The sequence below is a fragment of the Biomphalaria glabrata genome, chromosome 9 (assembly GCF_947242115.1).
Source record: "Biomphalaria glabrata chromosome 9, xgBioGlab47.1, whole genome shotgun sequence".
Lineage (NCBI taxonomy): Eukaryota > Metazoa > Mollusca > Gastropoda > Planorbidae > Biomphalaria > Biomphalaria glabrata.
Genome location: NC_074719.1, coordinates 15871403 through 15887750, shown reverse-complemented (window position 1 = coordinate 15887750; position 16348 = coordinate 15871403). Strand labels below are relative to the sequence as shown.

The following is a 16348-nucleotide window of genomic DNA, read 5'->3' as shown; positions in this document are numbered from 1 at the left end:
TAAATAGAGTTCTAGCCATAAAATGAACCTAGCTCTAACAAAACGTTGGCTTCGAATTTCAAGGCTTCATTAAAATGAGTTGAAAAACCAAGAACTGAGACAATATTTAGATCACGATTTCTCTTGTGGTACTTTGTCTGCTATTCAGGAGATCGTCAGAAATAGAATAGGAACGTCCAGCTTACTATAGAAATATTAGAAAGTGTTAATCTGGAGTCAATGAGCTTTCATCAAATGTTACATTTTATTCTGATTAAAAGATAAAAACAAGGCTTATCATGATTCTCATTACAATGTCCATTTTGACAATACAATTATCAATATAGTTATTAGCTAAAGAAATAAATCTAACTAACTTTATTTTTGTGTAAATTTTAGTTATTAAACCTTAATTAAATGTTTTCCCAAAATCCAGGAATCGTTGAAATTCAAACTCAAAGTGGTCCCCTCAGGCAGATAGAATGTCAGGTTTCAATATTTTCAGAAAAACTATCAGAAACTGTGAATTACAAACCACAAACTACATGGAGCAAGACGGTTGACAGATCTTGTGTGGTGCCCCAACGACCCAACAGACCAAGGCATAGGTGAATATTAGAGAGTCAACGTTAGAGAAGTGGACATTAGAAAGTCAACGTTAGAAAAGTGGACGTTAGAGAGTCAACGTTAGAGAAGTGGACATTAGAGAGTCAACGTTAGAGAAGTGGACATTAGAGAGTCAACGTTAGAGAAGTGGACATTAGAGAGTCAACGTTAGAGAAGTGGACATTAGAGTTGTAAACACATAACGAGATTATTACCTCTTACCATTTTTCGTCATTTCTGCCAACCTCGTTCAAAGACTTTTCTCTAGTGATCAACTCTTACGGTGACTATATAAGTCTAGACCGATAGATCGATATAGCGACTGTTGACTAGCTTGATAGAAAAATTATCCAGCGTAAAACATGAGGACATGAATCTATGCATTATATCTAATCAGCAAAATTAAATACGTCACAGTTTTGGATCTGATCTCGAACTGAGAGATTTCATTGTACGTCCATTAGAGAGCTGACGAGTATACAAGTGTGTGTGTGTGTGCTGTGCTGTGTGCATTAGTTTGTATTAAGAAGCCAGCAGTAGTTCTATTTAAGCTTTTACATCGAGTCAGATTTCTAACTAGATAGACATTATATGAACCTCTAATATTGTCAAGTTATATAAGCAAGAATGTTTTTTTGCTCAGGTTGATTCCTACTGTATGAAATTAATGTTGGTCACCCTTTTCTCCTTCAACGTATTTCTAATGCGACATTGTTGCAGGAAGTATTCCAGTGAGCTCTGCACAATCAAACAATCCCGCTCATGATTGTACACGGGCAAGTGGACTAGAACTTTTACATAAGACGGTGCGCAAATGTTAATGGACGTGTCCTTATTGATTCAACTCCTAAATAAATTCAAAGAAACTATTAGGTCGAGTGCGGGAATTCCCACTGAAGCGATTTTTTTTTTTTTTGATATTTTTTTATAAAACCATCTCAGCCAAAGTTAGTTTTAAGATGATTATATTGTGGACAATTAGAACAATCAGACCCAAGTTTTCATCTTTACTTTTTTCCCCCTAAATATATACATATTTAACTCATAGATTGTCATATGCAAATACATTGTGACGACCGTTCTGTCCACAGTCCACCCTGTGTCAAAGTTTTACCCATGATAAACTCGGCAAAGAGTTCGTGTGGAATATGATTAAAGTAAAAATTGTGATAGTCGAAGATTCTCAATTCGATATACTGATAGACTTTAACTTTATTATACTACAGAAAAGTGTGGTGGCTAACATGTCAAAATTGAAAACTTAAAAAAAAAATTCTTTCATGCAGTGCTAATTACGTAAACACAAGTGAGCAAGTCAGATTTTTAAGATGAAATGTGTCAAGTAGTATTTCAGGAAAACCATAAAAACATCAGTAAGTTGATACAACTCCAGTTCGTCTTCAAGCCGCCAAGACATTATTTACTCATTAAGTTATTAGTCATAAACAGACAGGAATATTGCAGCTAGTCATCAAGTCAAGAATTCTCCAGTTAATCATCAAGACAGAACTATTCCAAAACACGGGAAGTCATTTAGACGTGAATGCTCCAGTTAGTCTCTAAGAGGAATATTCTAGCTAGTAATTAAGACTGGAATATTCCAGTTAGTCATTAAGACTAGAATGCTCCAGTCAGTCTCTAAGATAGGAATATTCTAGCTAGTAATTAAGAACGGAATATTCCAGTTAGTCATTAAGACTAGAATGCTCCAGTTAGTCTCTAAGACAGGAATATTCTAGCTAGTGATTAAGACTGGAATATTCCAGTTAGTCATTTAGACCGTAATGTACCGACCAGCCTTACTAATTACCAGTCCTAATAAATTCATTGATAAGCTATAAAGACATCTAGTAGACCTTGCTGGTCTCACATTAAATGTGTAATTAGCAATGCTTTCACCATGTAACTGAGTAGTGTACGTGCGTGTAGTTGTGTTGGGATAGACTTGATTGAGCCAATGTTTAACAGCTTTATATTTTCGTAATCAAAGAAATTCAAGATCTGATTCACTTCCATGTGTTTCCAGCTGTTGGCCTATCTACATCAACTAGTGGGTTTCTTGTCAACTAAATAAATCTCATTTCTCATGATGTCATCTTCTTCATTGTTTTTTTTCGTGTGTTTAATCAAATACAATAAAAGAAGAAAGTAATTCTCTTCCAAGTTTTGCCTTTTATTAAATTATCAAACAAACAACAAAACTGTCAGACGAGAGGCTCTATTTCCGTTTATGGAAAAATAAAAAAGTTAAACAACAAAAAAAGAAAAGGAATCAATTCATTCAGATTTTCTGCAGGCCGCTGGCCGAGTGAGAGAATACACTATCACGTGATGTTATTACAGGCTGTTCTAGCATATTCTCCTGTGACTCGCTAGGCAATCAACACGCCTGTTATGAATCTAATCTATCTGGCATTCTTTGTATAAGATAGACATGTGTTTTTGTAAAACAATAGAAGGGTTTGGATTCAACTCAATGTAGGTCAGATATTTCAAGAACATTTTTTTCCCGAGAAAGTTAGGAAATAGAGCTAGGTCGCTGCTAGGTCTATATCTCCTACTTTAAACGCTGTATACAGCTAGGTCTATATTTCTCACTTTAAACGCTGTATACAGCTAGGTCTATATTTCTAACTTTCAACGCTGTATACAGCTAGGTCTATATCTCTAACTTTCAATGCTGTATACAGCTAGGTCTATATTTCTCACTTTAAACGCTGTATACAGCTAGGTCTATATCTCTAACTTTCAACGCTGTATACAGCTAGGTCTATATTTCTAACTTTCAACGCTGTATACAGCTAGGTCTATATCTCTCACTTTAAACGCTGTATACAGCTAGGTCTATATCTCTCACTTTAAACGCTGTTAATAGCTAGGTCTATATCTCTAACTTTCAATGCTGTATACAGCTAGGTCTATATCTCCAACTTTAAACGCTGTATCTACAGTTTCCTTTACATATTTCTTTGTTTTTCTCGCTTCCTCTCCCTCTCTCGCTTTTCTCTTTGTTTTTCTATCTTTCATTTCCTCTCTTTCTCTTTTTTTCTCCTTGAAAAACAAGTTATGCAATGTACTCTTAATTCCACTAATTCAACATGCAATTCATATCCCAGAGGAAACTCTGGCGGAAGTCCCCCCGGGCATACGACCCTGGGTGAAAACGGTCGTAAGAGGAAAAGATTAGGTCATATGTGTAGCAGAAGAAGACTCCCGTGGGGGTGCCTAAGAGAGCGAGGGTATTACCAATGTCCAATGCACTTTGCGGGGTTGTAAAATAGCTACCAAAACATTGTCAACAATCCAGGCGCCGTTCTTTAAGGGGCCATTTCATAAATGAAGTACCCCGCACAGTTTAGCCTGGTATAGAATAGGAGGATGGCAGTGGTTCTCGATGTACACGCCTTCGAGGGTTGGTCTTCAGCTTCGTTCTACTCTCTACCCAGTGGCGTAGCAACCATGGCGCGAAGGGGTTCATTGCGCCTGGACCCTCGACCACTAGGGGCCCAAACGGGGTTATGTAAGTGAATGTGTTGACTATAAGAGTTTCAATGCATCACATCATTGCAGTGGTGCTCAACCTAATTTGACCAGCGGGCCATTTTAACTTTCGACACATGTGTTGCGGGCCACATCAACAAAATGGTAAAATATGAAATCAAAATTCACCTGAAACCATTTGAAACTTTTGGATCTAGTTCTTACATTAATTAATGGGATAGTTAAAGTCTATCATTTTTTACGCGTCTAAAAATATTGCTTCATTTCTACTTAAAATGAGAGCAGCTTTGTAGCTACTTTTACCACCAACTATTTTCTTGTCTCATTTTGATCAAATCTCTAGGCGTAGTTTAACCAATCTTTTTATACGCGGCTCAAACCAGGAAGGCCGTTCTATTTGTTTTATAATGCCACTGTATATGTTGTTGTTTTAAACATCCAGACTTTCTTTACAATTAAACTATGTTGGCTTATTATCATGTTCCACAAAAAAAAGATCCATTCACTTTTCCTGGTAGATTCTACATTCAGAGTTCCATTTCACAAACTCATACTCGTTAAAGGTCATGGTACCAATCCACCAGAGAAAAAGTGAGGGCCCTAGCAAAGGTAAAGATATATTTTCAACTTTTTTTTGAAGGGGGGAGAATTTATTACTTTTTGTGCCGACTTTTCGGCGGGCCAGTTGCAACCACGTTGCGGGCCGGTTCTGGCCCGCGGGCCGTACTTTGGGCATCACTGATTTATTGTATTACTTTAATGAAATCATGTTCATTGCTCGTAAGTTCTATTTCTGGTGTCCGAGCAAATTAACAAAGCCATGTAAATTCTATCAATGTAGTTATAGTATGTAATCTATAAAAGGAAGATAACTCTTAAATTGTAAGAATAGCGTTTCATTGAGATCTAACGTGTTAAATTTTTTATTTAATAATACTACTAATATAAATAATAATAACTACTTGTAAGCCTATTCATTATGAAAGTGTCCTATATAATGTATATTTGTTGTTTTTTTTTTGGTTCAAATGTTAATTATTTCTTTAATATTAAAATGCATATTTACTAGTTAAAATACTTGAATTAATAATATAAATAAACTGTAAAAATTTTCTCTATTCATTGGCATCGTGCAATAGAAGAGGAAAGTTCAAACAATAATAACGCAACACTTATAGACAATATGTCTTCCAATTATCAGAAGTAACAAACATTTGCGCACAGAAACCGAGCTTGAGATCACAATGGACCCTCCGCTCAGAAAACTAGACGAAGCTGATATAAAACAGGCCCAGTGCGCTGTGGGAAGTCATCAAGTTCCCATACATGTGACGACCATTACACGTTCAGAACATCTGAGGATCCAGCAGGTGAGTCGGAGTCCCGAAACCAGTGGCGCAGCTAGGGTGGGAGGAGGAGGGAGAGAATTTGAAAATCCCACTAGGCCCCTACTTGAGAGGGGCCCCCCAAATGAGTGCCCCTTACATTAAAAATTAAATATAAACGCAAAAAGCACGGACCCAAATAGGTCAAGCACCCCCTGGGCCCCCAAACGATGGGAAACTCCTAGCTACGCTCCTGCCCGAAATGTTACATGGATGACCTATGACATTGGCCATTCAAATGATCTGCAGTAACCTAGCCTTTTTTTTTTTTGAGATTATGTGAGTTTTGTAAATAAATATAGTGTGCATTGTTTTTAGCGTCGGTCAAAGTAGTGACGTAGTGAGACAGACGAGTGACGTTGCAGAACACGGGTATATTTTAGGAGAAGTAGGATGCAAACCAATGTATAGTGAATAGACTGCCAATTACAGTAGCGTAGCTAGGGTATTTGATGCTCTGTGCGGCAGTTCCTCATGGTGCCCTCCAAAAAAAAAAGTTTTAAAACAGCAAAAGGTTTCTGATTTCGAAATAAAGTGTAGTCATTTTAAAGTATTGCTGTTTTGCAAAGAATTGATTTTACAAAAAAGATAATACAAATGAATCTCACGTGCTTTCTCGTCAGCTAACTATCGATAGTTTTATCGAAATCAGTTTGTTCCACCAGGTCTTATTCAATCGACGAAATTGCCAAATTAGGGAGTCGTAAATTCGTCATCGTTGATTGTAAGTATTTCATCAAAGTAAGTTTGGAAAAGCTTCGCTTGCATGTAGCCACACTTAACTCAATGGTAAAAAACAAATATGCGAATCAAGGTGGTTATATTCGGGGATAAAGCTCAATAAATTTCTGTTTTGGAAGTTCGAAGACTTCTGGAGAAACCGCAACAATTACCTTAAGCCCCCCAGACAAAATTAGTTTTTGTCTATGTCGCTGGGAGAACCATCGAAATTAATTTCCATCTGAGGACTCAATAAAGGCTACTAAAATTCATATTTATCATGACGTTGTTATGACGAGGTTATTATTTCATGAACAATACGGTCCAAGGAAGGTATTTCCATCAGTAGCTTTCTTGTGTGTTGATAGAAAATCTATCTTCATCTTTTTGCGCCTGGCAACTTTTATCTTGTGACCAATACATCTTTGAGCATCTGCATGACAATGTACCAAAACATTTTGATCCATATTTTAGATGTTAGAAAGTTTGTCCTCAGTTTGATGCCCCCCACCACTTGATGCCCTGTGCGGCCCGCACCACCCGCACATTGCTTGCTACCCCACTGGCTAATTAAAACTTCGGATAGAAAGACAAACCAATCATCCACATCTGTAAATAAACATCAGTTGAATTCTTCACAAGTCTTATCAAAGTATGTTAGAGTTAATCTTTATGTCCCTTGGATGTGTTTGGACTCGCATAAGAAATTGTTAGAATCAGACAACACACAAAATCCAAGACAGGACAGATCCAAAGCTTGGGGAAATTGTTCTCCTTCACCCCGTAAGGAACAGGTGCACCCTGTGTACTGTCTGGCGTGTAATTTTGTTCATTGACATTTAGTTTCTCATTAGATACGTAGAGCCCAGTTTGGGTTCAGTCACACTATAAGAGGGGGCCAAACTTCACATTCCTGAACCAGGATTCAGGTTTACCCTGCTACGCCACTGTCTCTACCAACCCTCGAGCTGGTATCTAACGTTATCCGCTTTTCAGAGAACCTCTCGTCTCCTGTTGGTTTGGAGCTAGATCTCACCATTGACTTATACCAATCCAACAAAAATATTGCGAAAGGAAAGAATTGCTTTGTATTCATCCGAGATATACAAATATTAGAAACAAGGAGTGAAAAGAAAGATCATACACTTACCTGAATTTTGGTATTCTGTGGTTAAGCCAATAATAAATAGAATAACACAGAACTGGATGGTTCTTCTCATTGTTACATTGAACTGTTAGTTAGATCACTTGTACACTCGGTGAAAGAGTCCCTGTACTCCTTAGCCAGTTGTGTAAGGGAGACAACTTAATGTACTCTGTAAGTTTTCTGTAATAATGATAATAAAGAATTATCAGAGGAGTGATGTTATAGGCCGAAGTAGGGGAGGTAATCTTGAACGTTGACAGCACAAAGTAAAATGGAATATAAAATTCATATACATTCATTCATATTTATACAATTATATATTACATATTGTTTATAAGTTGTAAGTTGTCTGTCTGAGATCGATGGGGAGTGAGTTCCAAACCTTTGGGGCCGTGCACTGAAAAAGCTCCACAGAGATAGGAAATGTTCAATCATTTTTGGAAAAGTAGAAAAGAAAATCTCATTAAAAAGTATTAGTGGTGTGTGCAGAGCAGGTGCTGCAGGTCCCACACCAAACTCTTTTCAATGACTCTCGATGAGTCAACTGAAGTAATGGGTGTTGCACAGTTGGCTATATGCATAATGGCCTGTGACAGGAATTTTGAAATGCATGATGAGCTCCTGAGTTCTGTTCTATGCATAACACCATAGCAAGCGAGGGTGTTTTAGAGAAATAACAGGAGGTGATATTGCAGTACAATTTACATTTGGTAAAGCTAGCTAGTCTAACAACGGATGGCACACGGTGCGCACCAACCTTGATTGGGGTTAGAAATGTTGCTGGTGCAAAGCTGCTTACAAAAATAAGAGAGGCTGATGCTAATTTTCAATGTGATCATTTTCAGTGCATCATTCTCCAAGAAGCATTATGCGCAAAGCAATTACAGTTCCAACATGTACTAGGACCAGTTCCAGTCGCTATCAATTTTATTCGTGCCCGTGGCTTAAATCATCGCCAATGGCAATGGACAGGAATTTGATTGTGTTCCCTACTACACAGAAGTCAGCTGGCTCTCATGTCATAAAGTATAGAAGAGATTTTTTGGACTGCGTGAGGAAATTGTATTGTTTGTGAACATGAAAGGTGAACCTGTTGAACATTTCCAAACTGACGAATAGGTTCAGGATTTGGTATTAGCAGTTGATCCCACTGGTCACCTGCAAGACATGAATTGGAAACTTCAAGGTAAAGACAAAATGGTCACAATCTCGTGTGATGATGTGAAGTGCCTTCAAGCAAGCTTACGAATGTGGATAAACTAAATATCAAGAGAAAACATTGTTCACTTGTCAACGTGTCAGGAACTAAAAAGATTAAATACGACTGCAACATTTGGTAAATATGTCCTACACCTGGAATCGTTAGTAGATGCTTTTCAATGACCGTTTTCGTGACTTTGTTTCATACCAGCAAAAATTTTCATTGTTTGTATCTTCATTTTCATTTGTCTCTGAAAATGCTGCTGGTAATGTGCAATTAAAGCTGATAGAAATAGTCAGAATCTTGGTTAAAAGCGAAGTATATAGAAGTGGCTTTGCCAAAATGTTAGAGCTATTTACCTGAACGGTACGTTGAATTGCGGAAATTTGCAGCCAGAATTCTAGCTATGTTTGCAATCACTGATCTCTGTGAGCAGTTCTTTTCTATAATGAAAGCTACAAATCACCTCATCGTTCGTGATTACCTGATCAAAATTTGTCAGTGATGATAGTGTCAGTGGCAAACAACATTCAACCTGACATTAATAAACGTGTATCCCAGAAAAGATGTCAAGCATCAGGACAACAAAAATAATGCGTAATCATAGTAATTTTTTTAATTACATTTGCGATATTTAAAATTTAGCTAACCAAGGATCAGGTATTCCATTATTTATTGTATTCTATTGTAATGTTTCTAATTTACATAACACTAGTAGGCTACATTTTCTAACTAATTTTTGGCTGCGGCCCTTCATGTCATAGTAAGTTTTGGTTTTTCTTGTGTGGCCCATACACCTTAATGAGTTTGACATGCCTGAATTACATATTGTTTTGTGATTAAATATAAAACTTTGGCAATACATCGATCTATCAGATATTCACATGCGGATTACGTTTAGCAAAAGCACAGTTACCTAGGCTTATGAACGAGATGTATTTTATTGATAGGGGTAGCGCATATTTGGGAATAGTAAAAAGGGGTTACTGAGTTTAGAAGGTTGAGAACCACTGCCTTAGAGTGTCCGTTTATTAAAAAATATTTAATTTATTATTTCACTTGTTGTCAAGCTGAATATAATTAGACTTTTAGGCGTTAAATTCTATACGTACACAATTATGCATATAGTGCCACACCAGAACTAAGCATAAGTTTTATTAAAGTTTTTCACAAATTCTTGTCAAGGCAAGTCATTGACAGACCATTAAATAGAGTTATATTGATTACACAGATTTCCTTTTTAAATAAAATTGACTTTGCCATTATTCAAAACCTATTTTTAACTCTTTCTCTCCTAATCGACCATACCATCGTTGATTTGACATCATAAAATTAATTTTTGGCTTACAAACTAATCTGTGTTTTACAAAAAGAGCATGCATCCTCTTTTAATTCTCTACCAAAGAAAATATTTTCTGATAACAAAGTTATTGAAGTTTAAACATAACTGGAAAGTGAACTTCAAATGAATAATTCCGTCGAGTCAGGAAAAATAATTACGCAGAGAAAGAGTTAATTTAAAAATATATTGCATGTCTTTTCAATAAGTGTTAGCAAGAAGTTGATATTGCCCTATTGGTATTGAAATATCAACTTTTAATGTAAAACGGCAGAAAACAATAGTCAAATATATTAAAGCACTGGTGCACTTCTCATGCACTTTTATTTCAACATTTGAATCATTTGTTGTTTTTTTGAACTATCGAGATTTACGCTAAAACATTTTTGGCTCAGAACATTGAAAATACGTTAAAGAAAAGATAATTAAGTATTGATTTTCTAACACTAGGGAAATATATGCGCTATCAAAATCAGAATGTGTACAATAAATATTGGAATCTGTTTTCAATGAATGGTTTCTGACTTACAGACCTCGGGTCATTTACGGCCGTTGCGCTGTACTATCCGGACCATACATACCTTTGCTTAGAGGGCATAATGAACCAGCAAAGAAAATCCTTTAAGCTCGAGTGATTTTTTAAAAAAAAGTCTACATAAACATAGACTTCAACGCAGACTGAACACACTTGAATGGACATACACGCATGCACAAACACATACACAAATGCAATCATAAGTATTTACACATGCACAGATACCCAATCATTCACCGTCACACATACACATCAGTACCAGCCTTCTTTCGTTTCCAACCCAGACCTAGAGACTAAAACTTGAATGACTTTAACCCGAACAACACACACACACACACACACACACTCATGCTACAAGAGGTCAAAAGAAAATCTCCCAAGCACAACGAGCACGTGACTGAATGACTGAATGAGACTCAAAAACACTCCGCAAGCTACATCTCCCCAAGACTCCTGCCAGAAATATTTCCGACTCCACAATCCTCATTACTGTCATCTTCCAGTGACATCAACTTCCTCCATTTCAAAAGAGCTCAGACCAGCATCCCGTAGAAGTACACTGATCTGCATACATTTGGTTTTATTTTTTTTTTTTACTTTTTTTCTTCCCATAAAACTTTTTAAAAATTCAGAACTCAAGTTATTCTGAATCTGATGACAGTTGAAAAACATCTTCTTTGAACTAGCTTCATTGAGACAGACACAGATCATTGATAACTCGTGCAGTGTTTTTTTAAAGAATAGATCAGCCTATTGAAATCAGAGGAATGGAAATGCCACCCAATCCCTAATTGTGTATGTTGGTCAGACTATTTTCGAATGTTCCTAAGATACATACATAAACGGACTTCGCTAGATTTATTGAATATGATTTATGCTGTACGTGACATTGGCCCAGTGGTTTCGTACGTTGTTAGAAGATCAGTGCTGGATGCTTACAGTCAACGTGGTTTGTTTTGATAGATTTTGATATTTGTGGCACCCTTGTATAATTTTCCTAGACCCATTATTTTATTTTTAAATTAAGTCAAATTTTTTGAATAGACTGTCACACCAATCAACAGATTCCAAAGGCGTAGAAGCGTTTTTATGGAGAGTGTGTGTGTGTGTTGCTATGGTGACGGAGGGCAAAGGTTAGTCATGTAGTGTGAAGGATGCAAGAGAAGCGGCAGTGTCGTCAGCAGGTCTTAGCTAGGACAGGTGACCACGGAACGTCAGACTGAAAAGACGTGATTTTTGTACTGAAATGTTTATTCAGAAAACCATTTTATGTCTACTGCATTTACTACATTGTTTCTGAAGTTGAATTCTGTCTATATTGTAATAAAAGTTCTATGTAACATTGTTCACAAAGGTATTCAAGTCATTACAAGTTTTACAAGTTAAAATATAATATAGCTGTTTAGTTGTCTATTAGCTATTTGGTGCTACAAGTCAACAGTTATCCATTACAAGCGTCCACTTTATAAACCAATTCGTCTGAGAGCAGCAGTCCCGAGAGTAATGTTTATGAGGTACTTATGACTAAAGAAGATTGTATAGTTATATTTCGTTTGTTTCAATTTAGAGCGGAGACCTATAAAGGGGACTAATTCAGCTTATACCACCAATGTCAGTCAAGTACAATTTCTTTCCCTTGTTTGAGATACCAAACAAAATAATTAATCACCTATATTTAATTAACTAATTGGTTTAATTTTGTTTTATATTGATACTTGTGTTGTCAGGTGAAATAATAATTGTGAAAACTTTCAGCTTGAGATTGGGTGTCGGAGTAAGTTGATATAAGCTTTATGAGAACAGAACAAAAACTTCACAAATCATTGAAAGAGAAAACAAATAGAAAGGAAAAACATACACGAACTAGTTTATGTATTTATGAAGCTACGTCTGTATTTTATAAGATAAGATAAGTTGTAAAGCAAGAGGGAAAAAAAGTGCTAACTATAAGCTCAGATAATTGAACATTTAGCGCTGACCACCATCACTGCCACCGGCTCATCAACGACAACACACATGCACGTACACTGACTCATACACAAACACTCACACACACATCACACACACACACTCACACACGCGCGCACGTCCTTTGAGCACTGGTTTAAATTAAATCCAGCCCTAAAAAAAGCATGATACGAGCGACAGTTTTATGCATGTATTTATCAAATGAGATTACTCAGGGAAGTGTCTTTCAGTGTTCAAGACGCTGAATACAGGGGAGATAAGAACGTTTTCTGCAGACAGCATAATTACTGGCCTTGATAAAAGGAAACAAAATAACGTGTTTATGGTTTTAGCTGGAGAGACATCGCAAAAAAAAATATAATCTTTGAGCAGTTGAATGTGTTACTAGAGAACAGTGACGGCAATACACTCACCAGACTTGACTGCAAACGCTAAACACTAGACAGAATAATACAAGACTACAAACACTAAACACAAGACTTGACAAATGATGGATTTCTTGACGTTATATCTATAATCTATAGTACATAAACAGCATACACTTCTTACTATTCACTCTACCCACCATAATAATAATAATTCAGCCAATAAGCCTATTTGCTTTATTTATTTTGTATGATTATTAAATTATGCGTGCGTATATTAACTAGACCAGATTTGATTTAGCAACTGACAACCTTAAGGCACTCATTATCATTCTGTAGTATGCAGAGGCTGCATAAAGGGAAAATTACTGTCAGGTAAAAATGTTTATACGAATGAAGTTTAAATTTTGCACAATTATTAATTATTTCGTGTACCTGGCAAAACATAATACATTTTTTTTAAAAAGCTTATTAACTACTTGTAATTGATTATTTTCTTTGGTATCAAACAAGGAAAAGAAATAGTACTTGGCAGATAATGTGGTATAAGTTGAATTAGTCCCCTTGAGGCGTGAGCCTAGAGTTCTACTTTAAGTCGTACAACTGTTGTATGCATTTAAAAAGCGATCACTGTAACATTTACATCTCATCAATTCCCCAACTGGTCCATACAAGTGATAGGATCATGGCGCATTGAGAAAGCTAAAAGCATGACATAGCGCTAAACAAAAACAATTGATAAAATTATTTCTAATCACACAGACTTATAATTGTTAGTCTAGATCTATTACAAATTTAATTACATGACTGATCCAAACTAATTGATACAGTTACACATAATATCAGCTTTTCCAAAGGATTTCTTATGTTTTTCTTTGTGGATTGTTTAAATTAGTTTTAATTGAGTATTAACTGAATATGTGTTAGTTTAACAGGAAGAATAAGTTTGATCAATGACTTAGCAGAGTTTCAGTCACTGATTAATAATCTCGACGAGATTCACACATGAACTGCGTAGGACGCAATTATCATCCATATAAGTGACGTCTGTAATCTATAGGATAAGTTTACTAATAGAAAAATAAAGGATAAGTTTAATAGAATAAGTTTGATAGATGGACAATGAATACTGCAAACGTTCGACTTGCTCCGAGACTAGGAAGTGGGAGAAACACGTTGCAATACGAAATTAGGGGGCCAAATCCATATATACATCTCTCATTCATCTCATTTCATCTCTGCCTGTGGTCCCTTCTGGGGCATAGGCCACCAACACCAGCTTCCTCCAGGCATCTCTGTTCTGGGCGAGTCTCTGTCCTCATGTCTTGCCCATTTACTTGGCATCTGCTTCCAAATCACGGCGCCATGTATTCCTGGTCCGTCCCCTCTTTCCTTGGAGGATCCAGGTTAGGGCTTGCCTTGTTATGTTGGATGCAGGCTTGCGAAGGGTGTGACCTATTCATCTCCTGCGTCTCTGAAGGCCAGTCTCATACATGGTCCGGACGTTCCATGTACCGATGGTGGTGGTGGTGGTCCTGGTAGAGATGATGGTCTTTCGGCCTGTTGGCTTCTAGATGACTCTGGCTTTCACCAACATGCATCATAAACCTTCCAGCTGGAGATCCATCCTCTCCCAGGTCCGTGACTTCTGTTCATTTGCTGCTTGGTTTTCTGTAGTTAGTGGTTTTTCTACAGGGTAGGGTAGCTAGCCTTACGCCCAACCCTCCTCCTTTCTCAGCCGGGCTTGGGACCGTCCTAAGGCGAAGTTACATCTCTCATTAAGTACCTATTATTCCCCTTATTTCATAAACAAAATAAAAATAATTAATCGCCAAACAACTAATTAACTTTTTTTTTAAATAGATTCACGTTTTGTCAGGTTTAATGAATTATGTACAAAGTTTTAACTTGATCTGAGAATGGAAAATGGGAGAAAAAACATGTTTAAACTTTTTACCAGACACACATACGGACGGACAGACAGACAGGCAGACAGAGTGACTTGATACAAGCTTTGTAATAAAAATAGATTATAATATTTAAAAAAATAATTTAAACGTAATCTTTTTTTTTTCATTGGTTCGCCAATTAACTTTTTTTTTCTCTCTAGATATCCTTTAATTACAAGAATCTGAGAAATGACTTGCAGGCATTGACAGAGAAGGAATGTTATTTTTAGAACTCCTTAGAGCAGCGATATATTAGAGATAGACAATTACAGTGGATTTCTTTTGATGAGGTCTGAAGGGTAAAAGGATCAAGATTACTGGCTATTAGTTGAACACAAGTTTTTTTTTTTTCCTTTTTGATTGGTTTGAAATAATTGGATCTATCAGATATATATGTAGTCTAATGAAGAAAATATCTGGGTTATTTGGAAAAATATAAAGTACATATAAAAAGAATGGGTCTTACATATGGGCTATACAAGAAAAAAAAAGTAATTTTTTAAAAATGTTTTTTTTCAAAAAACAAAGCTTATATGGAATGAAATTGAATCAATACTTTTTTAATCAATGATGTAATTTATTTTTAATAGATTTAGAATGACAGTACTAAATGTGTGCGATTGGAAATATTTTTTTTTTGTATTTGTTCGGATCAACTTTCATGATTGTAGAATGCTTAGTGCGTTAATCTTATAAAATACAGACGTTACTTCAAAAAAAATAAGATGATTACGTCCTAACGCGTCAAGAATCTAAGATAAGATAATTTTATTGATCCAATCAAATGGAAATTCAGTTTAACTACAATGGACAACCTCTAGTCATGCATGTTAACAAATGACTTAAATTCTGCTAAGTCACTGGTTTTCCTGACTAGCTCAGGCAACCCATTCCATGCTCTAATAGCGCTAGAGAAGAAGGAGCTTTTGTACAAATTTCTCCTAGAATATGGAACGAGGAATGTGCCTTTGGTCCATTCACTTTTGTGGAACAGTTGGAGAAAGTTTCCGTCCTTCTTTTTCAAAAGCTTTTTTTTTAAATTCCACGATTCTAAATTCAAACTCGTTGTTTCAAGCCTCCAAGGTGGAAGGCCGACATGTTATCCACTGAGATTTACAAGTGCTAATAAAAAAAAAAAAAGGTTTTATAGTCTAAAAAGTCTAAGGTTTAAATATTTTAGCAAACGACTAACAGAAGTTTGGGGAAAAGAAAAGACTAACAATGATGGAAACATTTCATAAAAGTCGAGACTATATAAGAGAGGCAGAACTATTTATAAGATTCATTGTTCAGTAGTCTGTTCATTAGTCAGCAGTATATGATGGATACTTATGGATACTTAAAGCCAATCCTACTCGCGATAAAAAAAAAACGGCATTGTCAGCTTTTATTTAATAAAAATATAATAATAAGCCGAATTTTAACCAAAACAAGAAGTTCAAATACTTAATTTACTTTTATAGTCACTGGCATATACGTATAGATCTAAATTTATCTCAACTTCTGAGAAAGAAAAAAAAAGCGATATTTTGCTAATCGATAGTAAATCTAAAAGGCAGATCTGAATGATTATCGGATTTTTGTTGGAAAACTACAATCTATTGTAAAGTAAATGTAAAGTTAATTTGATAGTGATTTTATACTTAGTAAAAT

The 16348-nt window shown here is 36.0% G+C and overlaps 1 protein-coding gene across 1 annotated transcript in view; it reads right to left on the bottom strand.

The window, feature by feature from the left end:
- The window catches only part of LOC106062087 (protein lev-9-like), a 157596-nt gene that overhangs the window by 87742 nt on the left and 53506 nt on the right, over positions 1-16348 (bottom strand). The window contains exon 2 of the mRNA XM_056042692.1: positions 7342-7518. Coding sequence (XP_055898667.1) covers positions 7342-7411 — 70 coding nt within the window. The 5' untranslated portion in view covers positions 7412-7518. The remainder of the gene's footprint in view (positions 1-7341; positions 7519-16348) is intronic.